Here is a 20,009-nt window from a genome sequence, read left to right as displayed (position 1 = left end):
CCCGTCCTTTGCACACTCTAGGAAGCTCCAGCCCTCCATCACTGGGAAGGTATATATTGGATAGGGTGGTAGGTGAGCTCTTGCTTTCCAAATGAAGAAGAATCACTTATTGACCAAAGCTGATTCTCAGAAGATATGGCACTCATCTTGGATTAGCTTTGGAACAGTTAGTCTTTCTCTTTCCAGAAGCCACAGGGAGAACTGGAGGAGTTATGTACTGGGATCCTAATGGCTCTGGGGTTCCAGTCTCCAGGAATAGTCATCTTCAAATTGTGGGACAGATGGCACAACAACCTGCCCCCAAATTGCCTCCTGATTGCAGTGGGGAGACTCATCTTCTTCCAGGGTATAGTATGAGTTAGTCTGAGAAGAGGACAGGGGCAGTAGGGGGCGGGGGCATTGTATGTGCTCTAGATTAGCTTTATCCTCCTGATTTCTCTCATTGGACATTTCCACTTAGTTCAGTCATGGGTATCTATCTGTAGGTGGGAGGGGGACAAACTAGGATCCTTGTTGAGCTGCTGGAAACTCAGGAGGGAGTTTTTGGAGACCAAGAATGGCATAGTAGGACATATTAGGGCATGAGCGACTGTGGAGCTGGAAAAGAAGACTCCAGGTGGAGATAGAAGGCAGAATAGAAAGCCCCATTCAACAGTGGTGGGGAGAGGCAAGGAGGAAGCTAAGAGTGTTTTACTTAAGGGAACCTGCAGTATTGAATTTGATTAGAGGCTTGGAAGGTAATAGAGTAGCAGGATGAGGCAGAGAATCACCATACAAACTCTGTCCTGGTGGTTACTGGTGATGGTGGTGGCTCTCTTACCCATTCTGCTCCCCTCTCCCAGTCACAAAGTGTGAAAAAACAGTCAAGTCAGTGTGCTAGTGGCAGTGACCCACCTTTTCTTTATCATTTGGAACTGGGGCCGAAGAGAGCCAGAGGGGAGTAAGTTTGCCCTCTGGGAATTAGGTTCAAAATGACAAGGCTTGTGGTTTGGGCTGCACAGCAAGCTCAGAGGACACAACAAGAGAAGCTGGAAACATGTCTCCTGTTTGCATCTAATCAAGGCAAACAGTTCCACATCCATTTCAGACAGCATAGCTCTTTATTTCCTAAGGGTCCCTAGAGGAGAGTGTACCAATACCTTGCATGTGTATGCTCTACTAACATCTAGTATTGAGCTGAATCTTCCCAGCAGCCCTGTGCAGTAGTCACATCAGGAACTGTACTCCTGTTTAACAGTTTAAGAAGCTGAAACTCAGTTAAATTAAATAACTTGTTCCGGGTTGCCCAGACTCTGAAGGCAGAGCTAGGATCAGAAACCTGGCCTCAATCTATAAAGTTTCCTGCACTAAGGCTAGGATGCTCCCCTCCCTGGCATACAGGTATCTTTCTTATGCTCTCCCTCTTAGGCTCAGCCACCTATATTGGTATCACATGGGAATATATCCTACGCCTTCTGAGGGTGGCCCAAACGGAGGCTGACATGTTGGCAATATGTCATGGTAAGAGTCAGAAGGGTCTGGGGAAGAGTCCATTGGAATCAGGGAGGGAGGAAAGAAAAACAAAAACCCCTGAATAAGGATCCCAGAAAGCTAGGAAGGGACAGGAAAGGCTGAGAGCAGGCCAGGTGTTAGCAGCTGCTCTTCTCCATCTGACTTCTTAGCCTGGTGTGGAGCAAGAACCAGGTTTGATAGCGATGCTGTGGGTGTTGATATCCTCAACCACTTTCCCTTCCCCTTCTGGGTGGACTATGTGTAGTCAGATAGGAAAGATAGTTGGGGAGGTGGTGAATGGGTTGGCATTTCCCGCCATAGGACACCACAAACCCTTTCAGGGTGGGGATGAGAGGACTATGCCCATATGTGTGTATGTTGCCCTTCGTGGGGAGGAAAATGGGGAGGGGCAGCTCAAACTCCCTGCACCCCTCACAGTGCTCAAAGCATTGGTTATCAGTGTCCGGAAACATCTGGATCTGGGTACTAAAGAAGATGAAATAATGGACATCACACAAGAGGCAGCATCCCTCAAGGCTTACCTCACCCTCCGGCTTCTCTTCAATCGTTGGTCCCTGAAGAGCAACAACAAGGTGGGAGTTGGAGATAGTGGGGTTGGATGGATCACTGAAGGAGTAAGTCTTGAGCAAAAGATGGGGCAGGGCCATGTCTGTGTACTTACTGGTGGAAGAATAACTTAAATGGATCTTCCAAAAGAGAAGAGTGATTTTCCTCAGGCTCCTCTTCCCATTCTCCAGAAAAGGATACTGTCAGAAAATGCTACTGTCCAGTCACATATTTGTTAAGTATGCAATTAAGCAATTTACATTTACTGATTATTACTCTTAGGCAGGCATTATGCTAGGCCCTGGGAATACAAAGATGAATAAGGAAAAGCCCCCAAGGAACTGTCTTGCCTTCATCCCTGAGCTGAGGCAAGTTTGTTATGTCTCCTTGGGCACAGGTGACAGAGCAAGCTCTGGTGATAACTGGCCACCTCTTCTTCCTCATGCCACCATCCAAACTCAAGAACCAAGTAAACCGGTTAACCCGATGGTTAATGACTTTGATTTCTGCAAAAGTGGCACCTTTCTACATTTCTCAGGTGATTGGAATGGGGTGAGAAGATAATTTAACTAATTTATGTTTTCCACATTTATTGAGTAGTTAATGCTGGGGTTGCAAAAGCATGGCCCACAGGCCAAATCCAGCCTGAAGCTTGTTTTTGTAAAATAAGGTTTTATTGGAATTTCACTATGCATATTCACTGAATTTGTCTAGCCTTTTGAATAATCTCTCTTTCTTGTCTCTGACCTCTAGATTCAGATTTAAATGGCTCATAAGAGTAGATCAAGCCCACCTGGATAATCTGTTTTAAGGTCAGCTAGTGTGGGACCTTAATTACATTTGCAAAGTCCCTTCATATCAACACCTTAATTGAATAACTGGGAGAAGGGGCCTGGAATTTGGGTGACCATCACAGAATTCTGCCTACCTTAGAATTATTATACTAATATTACGTATTTTTAGGAGCAAAACTAGAACCCAAAATTTCTGATCGTTATTTCAGTCCTTCTTCCATTTGAGTGGCATTCCTTAAACCAAATTCCCTCCAACTTTTTTTTTTTTTATGATAGTCACAGAGAGAGAGAGAGAGGCAGAGACACAGGCAGAGGGAGAAGCAGGCTCCATGCACCGGGAGCCCGACGTGGGATTCGATCCTGGGTCTCCAGGATCGCGCCCTGGGCCAAAGGCAGGCGCCAAACCGCTGCGCCACCCAGGGATTCCCCCCTCCAACTTTTAATGGGTATTCCACAAAAACAAGCTGTGTTATTTAGTAAAACGGGTGGGAAATACTGCATTAGAATTAAATGTCTTAAATGTCTTAAATGTAGGATTTCTTAGAGCCTTCAATATATAGGTTAGTCTTGTCCTCCAAGAAGCAAATACCAACACGGGATTAGGTGCAGGAGATTTATTGAAGGAACATTAAAAATAGGGAAAACAGGGATCCCTGGGTGGCGCAGCGGTTTGGCGCCTGCCTTTGGCCAAGGGCGTGATCCTGGAGACCCGGGATCGAATCCCAAGTCAGGCTCCCGGTGCATGGAGCCTGCTTCTCCCTCTGCCTATGTCTCTGCCTCTCTCTCTCTCTCTGTGACTATCATAAATAAATAAAAATTAAAAAAAAAAAAGCTTTATAAAAAAAAAATAGGGAAAACAGCGAGGGAGCCAGAGGAAGTTGGGAGCCATCAGATTGGGATGTATGTCTGATATTTGATAAGGAGAAAGGGAAAGAGGAAAGGAAGGGGAGGGGAAAAGAGAGGCAGGTCTTAGATTACAGTGTAGTTCTTTTTTTTTTTTAAGATTTTATTTATTTATTCATTAAAGACACACAGAGAGAGGCAGAGACACAGGCAGAGGGAGAAGCTGAATCTTTCCAGGGATCCCCATGCAGGACTTCATCCCAGGACCCCAGGATCATGACCTGAATCAAAGGCAGACCTTCAACCACTGAGCTACCCAGGCACCCCTACAGTGTAATTCTAAGAAAGTTTCAGTAAGGCCAACAGGGAGTCACTAAACTAAAGTCACTCATCAGAAAAGTCCCATGTCTTGAAGGAGTAGGCCTGCCTTAATAATGGGCTGCCAAACTCCGTCACTGGCTGGGAGAAACCTGTGGGAAGCTGGCTTCAGTTTTAACACAGTAATGGATTTTAGAGCATGACAGCTGGAGATAATGGTCAATTATGCACCTCAGAATAGGCATCTGAGAGGCATATTTTTCAGGGTTGCTAAATATGCTAATGTGCATTTGTGAATCTCCAAGATGAGGAATTTTTTTTTTTAATAGTGCAACACTCCTTAGCACCGAGTTTCCAGGGACTACAGTTTGCAGTCTACCATTACACCACTACCTCAAATGCACTTTCCTCGTGAGAAAGAGATGACCTTTCTCACATAGGTTCTCTAAGTTTTGCGTATTAGTGGACCAACCACACAATCTCTTGTTTACTCTCCCTCCTGGCACATGTCTGTGTGTTGCCTAGAGTAAGGTCTATGAATTCATAACAAAGGTTTGTTCTGTGTAGCCAATTAGCCAGTTAGAGGATGAAATTTGTATCCCAACTATCAGTCTGCAGATTGTGTGGATAGTCTACCCTCCATCTTGGCTGACGGTGGAAATGTTTTTGACAGTCCCCTTTCCCCTTCTCCCTCCTCCTCCTCTCTCACTCCAGGGGATGGTGATTAAGAATCAAGATAGTTGTCAGTCCATAGCATAATTTTGTTTGGACATCAACCAGCACTAACCAACTCTATTTTAACGAGCTGGCCGTGATGGGAATCCATCAGGTATATGAAAGGAAAGGAAATGTTGAATATTCAAAACCCAGTGGAGGAATTTCTGCTTCTGGTAAAGATGGAGTAACTGGGGTCAAATTTACCCTCTTGCTTGAAACAACTAAAAAGTTGGATAAAATATATGAAATGATGGTTTTTAAAACATTGGACATCAGGTAACAAAGAACAGTGATTCCTGAGGATCAGGAAAGAAATGAAGTGAGCCCTATTGCCCCACCTAATTTTCTTAAGAGAATTTCCAGGTGGTGGCATAGGGAAAAAACCCCCAGAAAGAGTCTGGTGGACTTCCTGAGTTGACAAGATGGCAATGAAAATCCAGGAGGCCAAGGCAGCTAGAGTTTATAGGGCAGAATATTAAACAGTACATGCATGTGAGGAAACTGTCTCAGATGAGGAAAAGAACAAAGAATTGAGAGAACAGCAGCCGGCACTTACACAGGACCAGGAATAGTGCCTGTTCCCACCAATCAGCCTGAAGCTTTTATAATTCACAGGCATTGGGTCAAATACTGAGAAGGTAGGGCAAAATTAAAAACAGGCTGACTACTCTTATGGTCTAATCTTAAAAGCAAGACCCCCACCCCAAATCAAATTATTTCCAAGTAACTGCATCCTGGAAGAAATTCAAGAGTATAGGAATACAAAATATCCAGCACTCAATATGGTAAATTCACTATGAATGGCTTTAAATAAAAAATCACCAGGCATGCAAAGGTGTGGAAAACTGATTTATAATAGGGAGAAAAATCAACCCAGACTGACCCAGAACTCACACAGATGTTAGAAATAGCAGACAAGAACATTAAAAAAAGTATTATAACTGTAACTCTGTAGGTTTGAAAGCTAGATTGGAAAAGAAAAGATTGATTAACTTGAAGACATAGCAATAAAAATTATACAAAATGAAACAGTGATAAAAAGAAGGAGAAGGAAGAAGCTTCAGTGAGATATGGACAACTTCAAGCAGCCTAATTTATGTTTAGTAGAAGTCCCACCAAAAAAGGGAAAGACAGAAAAAAATATTTGAAGAAATAGTGGTTGAAAATTTCCAAATCTGAATAAAATGATAAATTCACATTTCCAAGGCATTAAGTGGACTCCAAACACAAGAAATATAAAAATAACCACATCAAGCCATACCATAATCAAATTTCCCAAGACTAGTGAAAAAGAGAAAATCTTAAATGCAGAAAGTAAAAACAAAACCAAACAATAATAACATGTTTCATGCAAAGGAGTAAAGATAATAGCCTATTTCTCATTGGAAACAATGGAAGTGAGAACATAGTAGAATTCAAGGTACTGAAAGTAAAACACTATATCCTAGAATTCTGTGCTTAGTGGTAATACATTTCAGAATGAATGAAAAAAATTTTTCACATATAAAGAAACTGAAAGAATTCATCACCAGTAGACTCAGTAGAAATGTTAAAAGAAGTCCTTCAGGCACAAGGAAAATGATGCCAGATGGAATTATGAATTTATATAAAAGAATGAAGAGAACCGGAATGGTAACTGTGTGAGTAAATACATATTTTTCCTTATTTAAAAAATCTCTTTAAAAGGTAACTATTTAAGCAAAAGTTATAACAATGTAGTGTGGAGTTTATTTCAGATAGAAGTAAAATATATGACAATAGGAATGCATGGGTGGCTCAGTGGTTGAGCGTCTGCCTTTGGCTCAGGGCATGATCCAGGGGTCCAGGGATCGAGTCCCACATCTGGCTCCCTGCAGGGAGCCTGCTTCTCCCTCTGTTGTGTCTCTGCCTCTCTCTCTCTGTGTCTCTCATGAGTAAATAAATAAAATCTTTAAACTATATAAATATATATATATATATGACAACAATAGCACAAAGTGTAGTGTAAGTATACCTATACTTAGTGTACATAAAATAATGTAATATCACTTGAAAATTGACTGGGATAAGTTAAAAACATATGCTATAAACCCTGTAGCAACCACTAATATAACAAAGAGTTATAGCTAATGAGATTTAAACATCCCTCTTCAACAATTGATAGAATGAGAGATGATCAGAAAGTGTATGTAAGATCTGAGCACTATCAAATTGGCACACAGATTGGAAAGGAAGTATAGTTGTCTTTATTTACAGGTAACATGATAATCTGTATAAAAATATGAAATGCTTAGGAATAAATCTGAAAAAAGATAGGTAATACGTGTACATTGGAAACTGCTAATCATTGCTGAGGAAAATTAAAGAAGACTTAAATAAATAGAAACATATGCAGTATTCATGTACCAAGATCCAATATTGATTAGGTATCAATTCTTCCCAAGTTGATCTGCAGATTCATTGCAATACTTTTTTTAAATCTCATTTTTATGTAAACTCTATATTAAACATGAGGCTTATACCCTTAACCTTAAGATCAAGAGTCTCATGCGTTCCACTGATGGAACTAACCCAGCCAGGTGCCCCAGATTCATTGCAATCCCAATCAAAATCCTAGCAAGCTGATTCTAAAATTCATATGGAAATTCAAAAGACCCAATATAGCCAAAAAAGTTTACAGAAAGAAGAATGACTTATAAAACTACAACAATGGAGACTATAGTACTGGCATTTAGACAGATGAATGGATAAGTGGAACTGAGTGGAGATTCCAGAAATAGAGCTACACATTTACTGTCAATTGATTTTCTTGGCAAAGGTGAAAAGGCAATTCTTTGGAAAAAGGACAGTCTCTTCAACAAATGGTGCTGGAACATTTGGTTATCCATACACAAAAGGATAAACTTCATTCCACATCTCATACCATGTACAAAAATTAACTCAAAATGGCTCACATTTAAATGTAAACCCTAAAACTAGCAAAGTTCTAGATGGAAACAGGAGAAATTTGTGTGAACTGGGGGTAAGCAAAGATATCTTAGCCACAACATGATCCATAAAAGAACAAATGAGTAAAGTGGACTTCATTAAAGTGAGTAACTTCTGTTCTTAGAAAGGTACTATTAGAAAGAAAAAACAGGCCTCAGACTGGGAGAAAATATTTGCAAATCACGTAGACATCCAGAATATATAAAGAACCCTCAAAACCCAATACAAATAATTTTAAAAGTGGGCAAAAAAAAAAAAAAACCTTGAATATATACTTCACCAAAGAAGATATGAGGATGTCAAGTCAGCACAGGAAAAGTTGCTCAACATTGTATAGACGTTAGGGAATTTAAAATCACCATGAGATGCTATTACACATCTGTTAGGATTAAATTGGCAAACTACTTCGGAAAACAGTTTTGCAGTTTCTTATAAAGGAAATGATAGGTCAGTAGTGGCAGAAAGCAAGTCAGTGTTCACCCGGGGAAAGGAAAGGTCCTGGGAGGGGAGGGAAGGAAGAATTACAAAGATATAAGAGGAAACTTTAGGTGTGGTGGATATGTTCATTATGTTAATTGTGGTGATGGTTTCATAAGTTTATACATTTATCAAAGCTTATTAAATTGTACACTATAAATATGTACAATTTTTTGTGTGTCAATTAATTGTCAATAAACCTGTTTTAAGAAAATCAAATGGAGTGTTTACACATGTGAAAACTAAGGTTATTTGTAGAACTCTCATACCAGCAATAAAAAGAACCCACAAAATAATAGAATCCATTAGGTAGAAAGTAGAAACAGACTTTTAGACTTGGTTTTCAGAATTTTGAAAGTCACAGAACCATAGAACGAGTTTTTGCTTTGGCAATGATTAATTTATCCTGCTCCTTTGAAGTCAGCCAATACTTGAAATGAAGTGCCCTAAAGGTTTCTGTGGAATGATGAGATTATTTGGAAATAAGTGTAGCTTACTGGGCAAAGTGGAAGGGCAGGTTGATGGCTATATTTGGCTATGAAAGAACTAGACCCTGAGCTTTTTTGGGGGAGGTCCAAGAGCACAGTGTGAAACTATGATGACTTGGGGCCATCTTTGAAGAGAAGCTGTGAGGACAGAGGATTTCTTTTGAGGCTGTGGAAAGTCTGGGCTAACTTATGCTTACTCTGTCCTTATGCACACAGTGTATCTGCCAACTTACAGAGGCTCTGGCTCTTAGTGGCTATGGAGGTATAAACTTGGAATCCCAGCTGGAAAATATTATAGGCGTGCTGTTCAAACAGGTGAGTGCTGTGGGGCTAGAAGAATCCTGGGCTTGCTCTTTCTCTCTTCTTTGGAGATGGCTACCCTAGCCCAGGTCACAACCTCCACAAATGCAGGTATCTTTCACATGGTGACCTTAACCATACACATCTCAGGTTTCTCTGGAACAAGTAAATACCCAGATTCTGAGCACAGACTGGGATATTCTCCATGAGGTAAATTGGGTACATTCTGTGTATTTCTTGAAGGTCACAGACTTTTGTTGCTCCCCCTAATCTCTGGTTAAAGGGCAGAACGTTCAAACTACTCTATCATGCCTGTGGGAAATGTCAGGCCCTCTGTATTGCAGCCTAGAGTAGGAAGAAGACAATTGAACATTTTGTAAAAAAGTGTTACCTTCTGTATGTTTAATTTGTTTGCCACTGTCTTCTTCCCTTTGGGGCTGGGAATGTGGATTCCTGGTTCTGTTTTCCTGTCCTCCCTTATGGCTAAGCACCATCCCTTCCACGGATGCATGCCTTTGTTTCCTGATCCACACTCATGGCCCCTAGTTTCAGTCCTCCCAGATCTAATGGCCTTGGTCTCCCCACAGCTGAGTGAAACAGTCAAGGACTCAGATTCTCTCTCTGTACAGAACCACAGCCTTGCCCTGAGGTCTTTCTACAACCTGAGTAAGTTAACAGTTCTCTAAACCCAGGTATTTGTGTGGGTGGGCACTCAGGATCACAGTCCCTGGACTGGAGCAGGGACCTAGGTTCCCATAAGGGGCTTCTATCTTTCTAGACAAGATCCAAAGTAATCTGTGTGAGCTTTGCTTGAAACACAGTGAATCTCCAGGGATATAGACATAGCTCCAGTCCCTTCACCTAAATTGGCTTCCCTTTCTCCTTCACTGATCCCCAGCTTAGAAAGGTGATCTTGTAATTTTTCAACACTGATACTCAGGAGAGGTGTGCTGACCTATGGGAGGGCCCAGGGTGGAGCAGGCGAGGAGAGATAGGGCCCAGCTCAGGGAAAGTATCTGGCCCCATGCTTGGCACATGGTAAATGCTAGACAAACGCTGACTCTCTTTTTTCCTCCTTCTTTTCTCCAACCTAAAGGACCCTAATCTATCTAGTTCATGGCATCATGATTTGCTATAAGCATGATTTACTTCTACTTACCACTTGCTACTTAAACATACCCTTGATTCCCTTGTATTTGCACCCTTCTGATAGTCCAGTTATACAACGATCAGGTGATATCCTTAATACGAAAGAACATGCAAACCAGTGATCCAGCCAAGATAGTATCAGCCCTTCAAGTTTTCATGCATGTGTTCCAGGAAGGTGAGTGAGAATTGGCCTGGTCCTGGGAATCTTCTTTCCTATGAGAGCTCTTTTTGCTAGGAGACAGTCCCATGTGGAAGTTAAAGGCACAGTTTTAAGGTTAATGCAAACTCATAGTAAACTCAATAGGTATAAATCTTGGCTTCACTTCTTATTAGCTGTGCAAACTGGGGAAGATTGCTTTTAGTCTGTGCCTCTATTTTCTCACCTGAAAATAGCTCTGAAAATGGAGGTAATATTAATACCTACCTTTAGGGTTTTTAGTGAAGATTAAATGAGAAGATATATGTGAGGTGCTTAGACCAGCTCCCACTATGCAGTCAGTTTTATAATGGATTAGCCTATGATTATTATCTTGGGGAATAAGCTTCGACTCCATCAAGTGTTTGCCAAACCTTCGCTGTGTGCTTAGCACAATGTAAGGCACTACACATTAATACTTAAATGACATGTAGTCCCTGCTCTCAAGCAGTTTGCTATTGAGTAGGGAATATAAGGGTGTTCAGACAGTGAAACAAAGCAAGAAAACATGTGAAAAGTTGTTTAAATGTGACCATAGTTATGTGTAATTGGAATATAGAGGGGGTCAATCAGGAAATGGGATGGGCTCTGTGTAGGACATGTACTCAGAGCAGGGAAAGAGATTATAATGGTGAGTTTGGAGAGGGAATTCACAAAAAGAAGAGCGGTGGTCATAGTTCTAAAGGTCGAGATTTACGGGGAGGGGGAACAGCTTGACTGGAGAGGTAGGCAGTCACAGGATGCCAGAAAGGACTGGGGCTCCTATGCTAGCTTGATGAAAATCCTGTTTTTAGGTCACTCTTTAGTCTGGTTTGAAGCAGAGGGGTGATGGAGATAATCTCTGGGGTCTCTACCTGGCCTTTGAAGACCAGGACAGTACCTGAAATTCCTCCCACCTGTCTGTCTTCTTGTGCCTCCTCAAACAACAGAGGAGGTGGGAGGAAACTGATCCCCAGTTGCATGTGTCTTTTTTCTAGTGCCCCAGACAGAGCAACTGCAGAGTGAAGTGATGCATTCAGTGATAATCATGATCCAGGAGGATCTCAAACCAGTGAGCAGAAGGGCTGAATGTTTGGGCTGGGAGGGTAATTGCTTTCTTGAGACCTTGAACTTGGGTAAAATGGTGAGGGGACAGTGGTTCGTGGATGAGGAGAGAGGTAAGGAATCCCCTTACTAAACCCCTCCTGGCCTCACACTCTGCCCATGGGTTCCATTTGGGCTTTCAGAGCCTGAGGAGGATTTAAGAAGTGGACAGGTAGTTCCAACCTATTTGCTGAGGCTTGTCAGTGGGGACCCAAAGCTCTAAAGAATACTAATTCTGCCCCCTAAAAATTCAATTTACTTGGGGAGGGAAGACCTCAAATGTCATATCTAGGATGGGGTCTGAGAAGCCATATTTTTTACAAGCTTTGCCAGCATTGGAGGCATCAGAGACGGCTCCCAGCTCTGAATCATGTAGGACAGGAAGGAGAAGAGCAGTGGTTTAGGGTGCCAAGTGGACAACAATGGCATCATACCTCAAAAGTCCTAAATCTTCAGCAGGTTGGCAGAGAGACTGAGACTTTGAAGGCCAGGCCCTCAGAACTTGTGGGATTCATTCCTGGCCTTTCTATGAAGGCCAGAACTTTTCTTGAACTCTGATCTCTCCCTACCCAATCCTTCTGCCAATTTCTTTTTTTTTTTTTAATTTTTATTTATTCATGATAGTCAGAAAGAGAGAGAGAGAGAGAGAGAGAGAGAGGCAGAGACACAGGCAGAGGGAGAAGCAGGCTCCATGCACCGGGAGCCCGACGTGGGATTCGATCCCGGGTCTCCAGGATCCCTTCTGCCAATTTCTTATCATAGTTATGGTGTGGGCAAGCTCAGTGCTTACAGTTCTTCAGGAGGATGGTAGGAACTGAAATGGGCTAGAACTTCAGACTGGAGTAGGGTGGTCAGGTTCAGTGGCTGGTGAAGAGTCACACTGGGCTTGAAGTTGGGAGATCTGAGTCCCTTGAAGATACCCCTCACCTGCTCTGGTCCTCTGCATTCTCACCCGGAACATGAAGGGCCATACTGATGTGTCTTCCTATCTCACCCCCACAGGTGCAGAAGGCCCTCCTGAACTTCATTGAGATGCTGGGCCAGCATGACTACTTGGCCTTACCCCAGGGGAACTTCATCATCAACTATGTCATCAGGCTCAGCGAGTCTGACTGCTCAGTGAGCAGGGGCCAGGCTGGGAGTGGTCAGAGGATGGGAGCAAGAGAGGGTAGGCTTGGGAGCAGAAGGGAAAGAAGAAAAGGACATGGTTGGCACAGTGGGAAGGAGCTTTGGCATCTAAAACTCTGAGTCAGTGGAGGTTTTGTACCAGAAGACTCAGCTAGCACTGGTTTCAGATTTAAATCTTTCCTTTTCTTGGGGATCCCTGGGTGGCTCAGCAGTTTGGCGACTGCCTTTGGCCCAGGGTGTGATCCTGGAGACCCGGGATCGAGTCCCACGTTGGGCTCCCTGTATGGAGCCTGCTTATCCCTCTGCCTGTGTCTCTGCCCCCCGCCCCCCCGTCTATCGTAAATAAATAAATAAATAAATAAATAAATAAATAAATAAATCTTTAAAAAATATAATAAATCTTTCCTTTTCTTATTCCAGAATGAAGAAGACATCCAAATTTTGTGTTCCAAAATCCTACAGATGGTACAAACAGCTAGGGTCAAAGAAGCCTCTCCATTTCCTCCTTCCCGGGCTGCCCAGATCACTACCTTGATCCCCAGATTGCATTCTTTCTGCCTGCCCCTCCTCATCCCCCACTCTGTCTAGCCCCGTACTGTCCTTTGCATGCTCTCCACCTCCATCTGTTCCCACTCAACTGCCTGGGGCTCCTCTGAAAAGTGGCTCAGTGGAGCAGAGGATCACTGGATAGTAGACCTGGAAACCTGAGCCTGGGTCCTGCTTGGCCAGTTTCTGGCTATAAAATCTTGAGTAATTTGCTCTCCTGTAAAACAAAACAAAACAAAACAAAACAAAACACCAGCAGGTGATTATCCACCCTCTTGGCAACCTCTAAGGATTCTTGGGAGACTCCTATGAGTTGTTGTATGGGTCAGAGTTGAGTCAGGGGCTGTGGGAGGAAAAGGACAGCTGTGATTTACTCTTCTTCCCAGAGACTTCCTCTCCCTCCTGGCAAACTGTGTCCTGACCACTACCATGTCTTCTGCCCCTGCAATGTTCCCTAGTGGAGGCAATTACAAGTCACACAATTCCAAATTTCAAGAAGCCCCTCTACTTGATCATATCCTTCCTGCTGTAATTTTAATCAGGACATTGGTTATGTTTTGCCAACATGAAGTAAAAAGGAAGAGAGGGTGAGAGAGAAGGGGAACTATGAATGGGATGGGGGAATAGGCTGTGCTTATAGGTCTCAAATGACCCTCTGGGAAAGGAAGACAAAGCCACAGGGCTGGAGAACTTACGGTGGGGGCTGATTTGGAGCTTGACGTTGAATCTCTTGCCACATCTGCCAGGTGTCCTTGCCCAAACTGATCACCTTGGCGTGCCAACCCAGCAACACCTTGGCCTTTGTGCTGCTGAGTAAGACAGCTACAAAAATGGCTCTGAGGGCCCGGTCCCGGGGCCAGGTGCCCTACCTCAGCAGCTTCCACCTGAGCCGTAAGTACACAGGTGGGGGAGACTGTGGAGGGGGCCAGTTGCCACAGGCAGGAGGGTAGAGTGGGAGGCAGGCTGAGACTCAAAGGGATAATGGGTGTGGGGAGAAGGTACAGATCTGCTGTGGGGTGGGGGTGCGGGGGGTAGGCCATGGCTGTGAGCCTGGACCAGGGTGGAAGAGGAAGGCAAAGGATAATGGGTGTGGGGAGAAGGTACAGATCTGCGGGGTGCGGGGGGTAGGCCATGGCTGTGAGCCTGGGCCAGGGTGGAAGAGGAAGGCAAAGGGTTGGGGCAGATGCTTGATGCCATTTGGCCCTTCACATGGATGAAAAGGGGATTCCTCTGGGAGGGAGCAACCCCCCACACAAATCCTTCTTGCCTTTATTCCTCGTCTTGAAACACTGGAGTAGAGATAGAAGACCTTGGTTGTTAATTACAAAGTAATGTGTACAGAGGCATTCCTGACCCTTAGCTCTTCCTTCACCCCAGCTCTGAGCCTCACTTTGCGCTCACCCCATCCCTGACCTCTGGCTCTAGTAGGAGTCAGAGTTGGGGTGAAGAAATCTGTTTGGCACATTACTGGGGGTGGTGCTTGCGTGTTTGGAAAATAAGCATTCTTTCTTAGGGTTTAAAAGGAGGAAAGGTAGCCAATTACTTTCCCAGTGTTGAGAGTTCTGATTATAATCAATGTGAACAATAGACATTTAAAAGATGGACCTAGGATTTTCAAATATGAAAGGCTATATTCGATAAAATGTGATTACAATTTCTCAAAATAGTGGGAAATTCTTTCAAAATACAGACTAATAATAGAATGCACTCACAAGTAGTGACCATTTACCATGCTTTGGCAGGACAGTGCCCTTCTTCCCTACTCTCAATTTACTTAAAAAAATTTTTTTTATTGCAGCATAGGTAACATACAATATTTTATTAGTTTCAGCTGTACAGTGTAGTGATTTGACAATTCTATACATCACTCTATGCTCACTATGATAAGTGTAGTCACCATCTGTCACCATAAGTATCATTACAGTATTGTTGACTATATTCCCTATTCTATACTTTTCATCCCATGACTTATTTATTTTATTTTTTAAATTTTTATTTATTTATGATAGTCACAGAGAGAGAGAGAGAGAGAGAGAGAGAGAGAGAGAGGCAGAGACACAGGCAGAGGGAAAAGCAGGCTCCATGCACCAGGAGCCTGACGTGGGACTCGATCCGGGGTCCCCAGGATCGCGCCCTGGGCCAAAGGCAGGCGCCAAACCGCTGTGCCACCCAGGGATCCCGACTTATTTATTTTATAATTGGAAGTTTGTACCTCTTACGACCCTTCACCTATCTTGCTTATCCCTCACCTCTAGCAAGTAACTGTTGTTCTCTGTATTTATGATTCTATTTCTATTTTTGTTTGTTCATTTGTTTTGTTTTGTAGGTTCCACATATAATTGAAATTATATGGTATTTATCTTTCTTTGTCAGGCTTCTTTTACTTAGCATAACACCCTCTAGGTCCATTCATGTTGTCATAAATGGCAAGATATCATTCTTTTTTATAGTCAAGTAATATTCCAGTGCCTGTGTATGTGTGTGTGTGTGTGTGTGTATACACACACCACATCTTCTTTATCCATTAATCTATTGATGGACGCACAGGCTGCTTCCACCTCTTAACTATTATAAATAGTGCTGTAGGGACGCCTGGGTGGCTCAGCAGTTGGGCGTCTGCCTTTGGCTCAGGGTGTGATCCTGGAGTCCTGGGATCTAGTCCCACATCAGGCTCTCTGCGAGGAGCCTGCTTCTCCCTCTGCCTATGTCTCTGCCTCTCTGTCTGTGTATTTCTCATGAATAAATAAATAAAATCTTCAAAAAAAATAGTGCTAAAAAATAGTGCTGCAATAAACATAAGGGTACATGTATCTTTTCAAATTAATGTTTTTGTTTCCTTGGGTAAATACCCACTGGTGGAATTACTAGATCATATGTGATTTCTATTCTTAGGGTTTTTTAAAAAAAGATTGTATTTATTTATTCATGAGAGACACAGAGAGAGACACAGACAGAGGAAGAAGCAGACTCCCTGCAGGGAGCCTGATGTAGGACTTTATCCCTGGACCTGGGACCATAACCTGAGCCCAAGGCAGACGCTCAACCACTGAGCCACCCAGACTTCCCTATTTTTAGTTTTTTTGAGGAAACTCTGTACTGTTTTCCACAGTGGCCGCATCAGTTTGCATTTCCACCAATGGTGTATGAGCATTCCCTTTTCTCCATATTCTTGCCAATACTTGGTTTTTTTTTTTTTGTCTTTGATAGTAGCCATTCTGCCAGGTGTAAGGGTTGTGTGTGTGTGTGTGCATGTATTTTATACTGAAAATGGTTTGGTTTTAGGCTAAGTCATAATGTCACAATCCCTATGGTAATGGCACCAATAATCACTCTCCATTTTGCTTTTTCTCCTCCCCTGAAGAATGGATGGTGGGCTGCTGGGTGGGTTGAGGGTTGGGCATTCTGGAGCTGGCATTGACTCTGTCCTCTTCTTTTATCCTCTCTTTGACTCAGCTACCCAATTCATCTCCCCACAGAAACTCCTGATTCATCTTGTGGTAAGTGATGAATGTACAGGATGAATACTACCCATCCATCCATCCTTCCATCCATCCATCTATCCATCCATCCCCTAATTCCATGAATAACTGAGTACTATTCTATTCCAGGCATTGTGCTGGGTATGGAATAAAGAGTGGGGCCAAAGATCAAAGGGGCTTTGGGGAGAGGTGATCAAAGCCAAACAGCCTGGAGGAGGGAACTGGGAGCATAGTGCTGGGACCTGAAGATAGGGCAAGGGTAAGATAGGGTAAGGGAGAAGGCCTGGCCTGTCTCCTATGTGGCCTTATTGTGATCTGTTCTCTCTTGATCTTGGACAAGTCCACATGCCTTTCTGGATCTCTGATTTTCTCAGCAAGTATGTTCTGAGTTTCTGTGTTTACCCAGAAATTATTTTCTAGACATTATGAACACTTGGAAAGACAAGGTGTAGAACTGCCCTTGAAGTGTTCACAGTTTTAGTGGGGAAGACAAGCCTGGCCATAACTATCCATAATGCAGTGTGATAGATGTTAGAGGAATACACGGATTGCAATGGGATCTTGGAAGAGCAAGGGTCTGACTTGTTCTCCCGGAGTCAGAGAGGAGGCAACGTTTTGAGAGCATCTTGCAAAACATGCAGGACCTCACAGGTGGAAAAGAATGGAAAGGGTCTAAGCTTCAGCTCTACCATTCTATGGATTTGTTCTGATTTTCTTCCTTCTCTTTCCTTAAATCCTTTCTCTGCCTCCTGTTTACTTTTCTTGTTTCTTAGGTGCTTTCTGTGAAACCCTATAGAGAAGGGGAGTTTGGTGTAAGCTCTCTAAGGCTACTATATGCCCTGCATCCTATCACCTCCTTGCACCCCATTATCAACTCGAGCGTGGGCCAGCTGTGGATGAAGAAGATCCCCCAGATGTTGCAGATACTGGATGGTGAGGTGTTGGCTAAAAGGTGGGAGGAATGGAGCTGGGGCAGTGGGGCACACTCCAGAAAAGATGAAGTCCCAAGGTGCAGAACGGATCTTCCTTGGAGTGAGGAGAACTGGGATCAGTTTCTGTCTTTCTGAGATGCCATTTGGATAGGTCTGCTTATTCGGACCATGTTCTGCACTGAGAAGATATGAAATACAGAGTTCTGTGACTCCAGAGGTCTCAGAACACCCCCTTCTTGTGGGCAGAAAAATCAGGAAACAGTGTGGGCTTTGGAACCAGAGAGACCCAGATTTGTATCATTACTCTAAAACCTGGCAGCTGGGTGTGTCTGACCTTTGAAAAGTCCTACTTTTCCTGGAGCCTCTGTAAAGTGGGAGAACAGTTATCTTGTAGGATCATGATGAAAAATAAATGAGATTATGGGCATAAAGCCCCTGGAATAGCATTTAAATGTTGGTTCTTTCTCCCTAGCTGGGGGTTTCTGGTCGGGCAGATCCCCATACTCTCTCCTTTCCTAGATCACACTGAGAAGAATCTGAATCAGGAGGAGTGGGAGGACAGGCTGCTCCAGGTGCGTACTCTAAGAGACATACCTTTCTCCATACTTGCTTTCTTTCCCCTCTTCAGGACCCTGAGGGAGAAGAGGCCCTAGACCCCCCTGAGACTGAGACATGATTGAGGAACCTCCCTACTCAAGAGACTTCTTTCTGGGCACCCTTGACTCCTGGCCTCTGCATCAGGATCTTTGACTATATCCTAAGCTTTAACTTACCCTCCACACCCTCAAAATCCTACTGTCAAGAGAGAGGAAGGGAATGGGGCCATAGCTATGTGTCCTTGGGCAAGTCATTTAGCCTTTGCAGGCATCAGCTCCTTCATCTGGAAAAATGGAAATAATTCCTCCCAGAATTAAATAGGATAACATAGGAGAGGGAGAGCCTTATAAAGTGTAAAGGGTTTCACACATATGGTTGGCATTACCATCATTGTCACTATACTGCCATTCTCCAGCCCTGACTAACCCACTTAGGTACTTCAGATCTTCTCCATTTCTTGAGCTGTTTTTTCATATTTACAGACCATTTCTCCTTGTCTTTTGCTTCTTTCTGACCCACTTGCATGAGGCAGAAAAGCCTGGCCACTGTTCTCTGTGGTCCTCTTCTCCCTTCCTCTTACTCAGTTTTCAAGTCAGTCATTAGTGGCCATTGATGATGACAGCTGGCTGGAGCAACTCATCAAGGTTGTCTTGGAGAGGATAAATTATTTCAGCGATGATGAGGAGAAGGTATGTGTGTGTGTGTGTGTGTGTGTACGCAGGTGGGGCATACCATACAGCTGGGGGTGGTAGTTGCAAGGAGGAAAATGGGAGTGAAGGGTGGTGTCGAGGAGCTTGGTGGGCAAGGAATACAGAAATGTACTTGAAGTACAGGTCTTGTGGGAAAAGCCAACCCATGTTTCTGGGCGTTGGGGAATGGAGAGATGGGGAGGACAAGGAGCTGCTGGACACACAGGAACAGCAAAAATATTGATGTCTTACATTTGCTTAGAGTTTTAGATTTTATCAAGAACTTTGTCATCTGTTGTTTTAAGTGAGCCTCCCAGTAATTCAGAGGTCAAATAATAGAGCTGGTACTTGGGTGCAGTGGAAAGATTATTGACAGATCAAAAAGATTGAAACAAGTTAGTCCAAAGTAATATTTGAGGGAATACCACAGATTAGGGACTGTGTGTGATGTTAGGGCTGCAGAGTTGACTGAGGAAGAGGGGCTCCTTTGCTCACAGAGCTCAAGATCTGTGCTGGTGAAGGCTTTGTTCCCATCCTGGTTTTTCCTGTGCTCCTGGTGCAGTCTGGGTCGAGTGTCTTAGCCTTTGTGAGATTTCAGTTGCCTTCCTCGGGCAGTGGCAAAAACAACTTCTATTTCACAGGAGAGTGGGTGAGGATAGACAAAGATATCTGTGCAAAAGACCAAGTAACCAAGACAGCTCATTGTCCCTATTCACAGATGGAGAAACACAATCTAGAGGATTCAGAGTCTTAAGCAACTTATTGGTAAAGTTAGCACCTGAATTCAGGTTCCTTGATTTTTTTATCTTGTTTTCCTGTCACTGAGCAACACTTTATTTGGGCTTTGGGATATCTCCCAGGGAAGAGGCTTTATTTTGAAGACTGATTATTAGTTCTCTAATTACTAACAAGTATTTATGAAGCACCTGCTATGTGCAAAGCTTTATAGATGGAAAAATGAAGCAAGCAGGAATTCTGATTTTATCAATTACATTATTAAAAATATGTACTAAATGCCCACACCACAGCAGGCATGGAGTAGGCACAGAGCACTCATGTAAAAGACACTGACTCGACCTTCAGGAAATCACTGTCTGCTTGAGTGAACAGAGGAGAGAGTGGACAATCATAGTAAGTGTGGTGTCAGGATTGGAATGTGCACTGTATGCTTAAGAGCACAGAGAAGGGCTGTTTACTAAGCCAGTGGGGGCTGGCCAGACCACTTTCTCAAAAGTGGTCTACCATCTC

General features: G+C 43.4%; 1 protein-coding gene across 3 annotated transcripts in view; it reads left to right on the top strand.

Annotated features, from left to right (window-relative positions):
- The first annotated feature begins 8,838 nt into the window (after window positions 1–8,838).
- The window catches only part of LOC129503389 (maestro heat-like repeat-containing protein family member 1), a 54,192-nt gene continuing 43,021 nt past the window's right edge, over window positions 8,839–20,009 (top strand). The window contains exons 1-11 of one of the 3 annotated variants that reach the window (XM_055315415.1): window positions 8,839–8,977; window positions 9,550–9,628; window positions 10,176–10,286; window positions 11,285–11,358; window positions 12,393–12,509; window positions 12,939–12,983; window positions 13,811–13,955; window positions 16,518–16,561; window positions 17,317–17,476; window positions 17,995–18,047; window positions 18,657–18,761. In XM_055315415.1, coding sequence (XP_055171390.1) covers window positions 8,852–8,977; window positions 9,550–9,628; window positions 10,176–10,286; window positions 11,285–11,358; window positions 12,393–12,509; window positions 12,939–12,983; window positions 13,811–13,955; window positions 16,518–16,561; window positions 17,317–17,476; window positions 17,995–18,047; window positions 18,657–18,761 — 1,059 coding nt within the window. In that variant the 5' untranslated portion in view covers window positions 8,839–8,851. Of the gene's footprint in view, window positions 8,978–9,549; window positions 9,629–10,175; window positions 10,287–11,284; window positions 11,359–12,392; window positions 12,639–12,938; window positions 12,984–13,810; window positions 13,956–16,517; window positions 16,562–17,316; window positions 17,477–17,994; window positions 18,048–18,656; window positions 18,762–20,009 lie in introns of those variants that run through there. The other 2 variants (XM_055315414.1, XM_055315416.1) reach the window with 2 other exon arrangements.

The sequence above is a fragment of the Nyctereutes procyonoides genome, unplaced genomic scaffold, assembly GCF_905146905.1.
Source record: "Nyctereutes procyonoides isolate TBG_1078 unplaced genomic scaffold, NYPRO_anot_genome, whole genome shotgun sequence".
NCBI lineage: Eukaryota > Metazoa > Chordata > Mammalia > Carnivora > Canidae > Nyctereutes > Nyctereutes procyonoides.
This window is presented reverse-complemented; position numbering and strand designations above follow the sequence as displayed.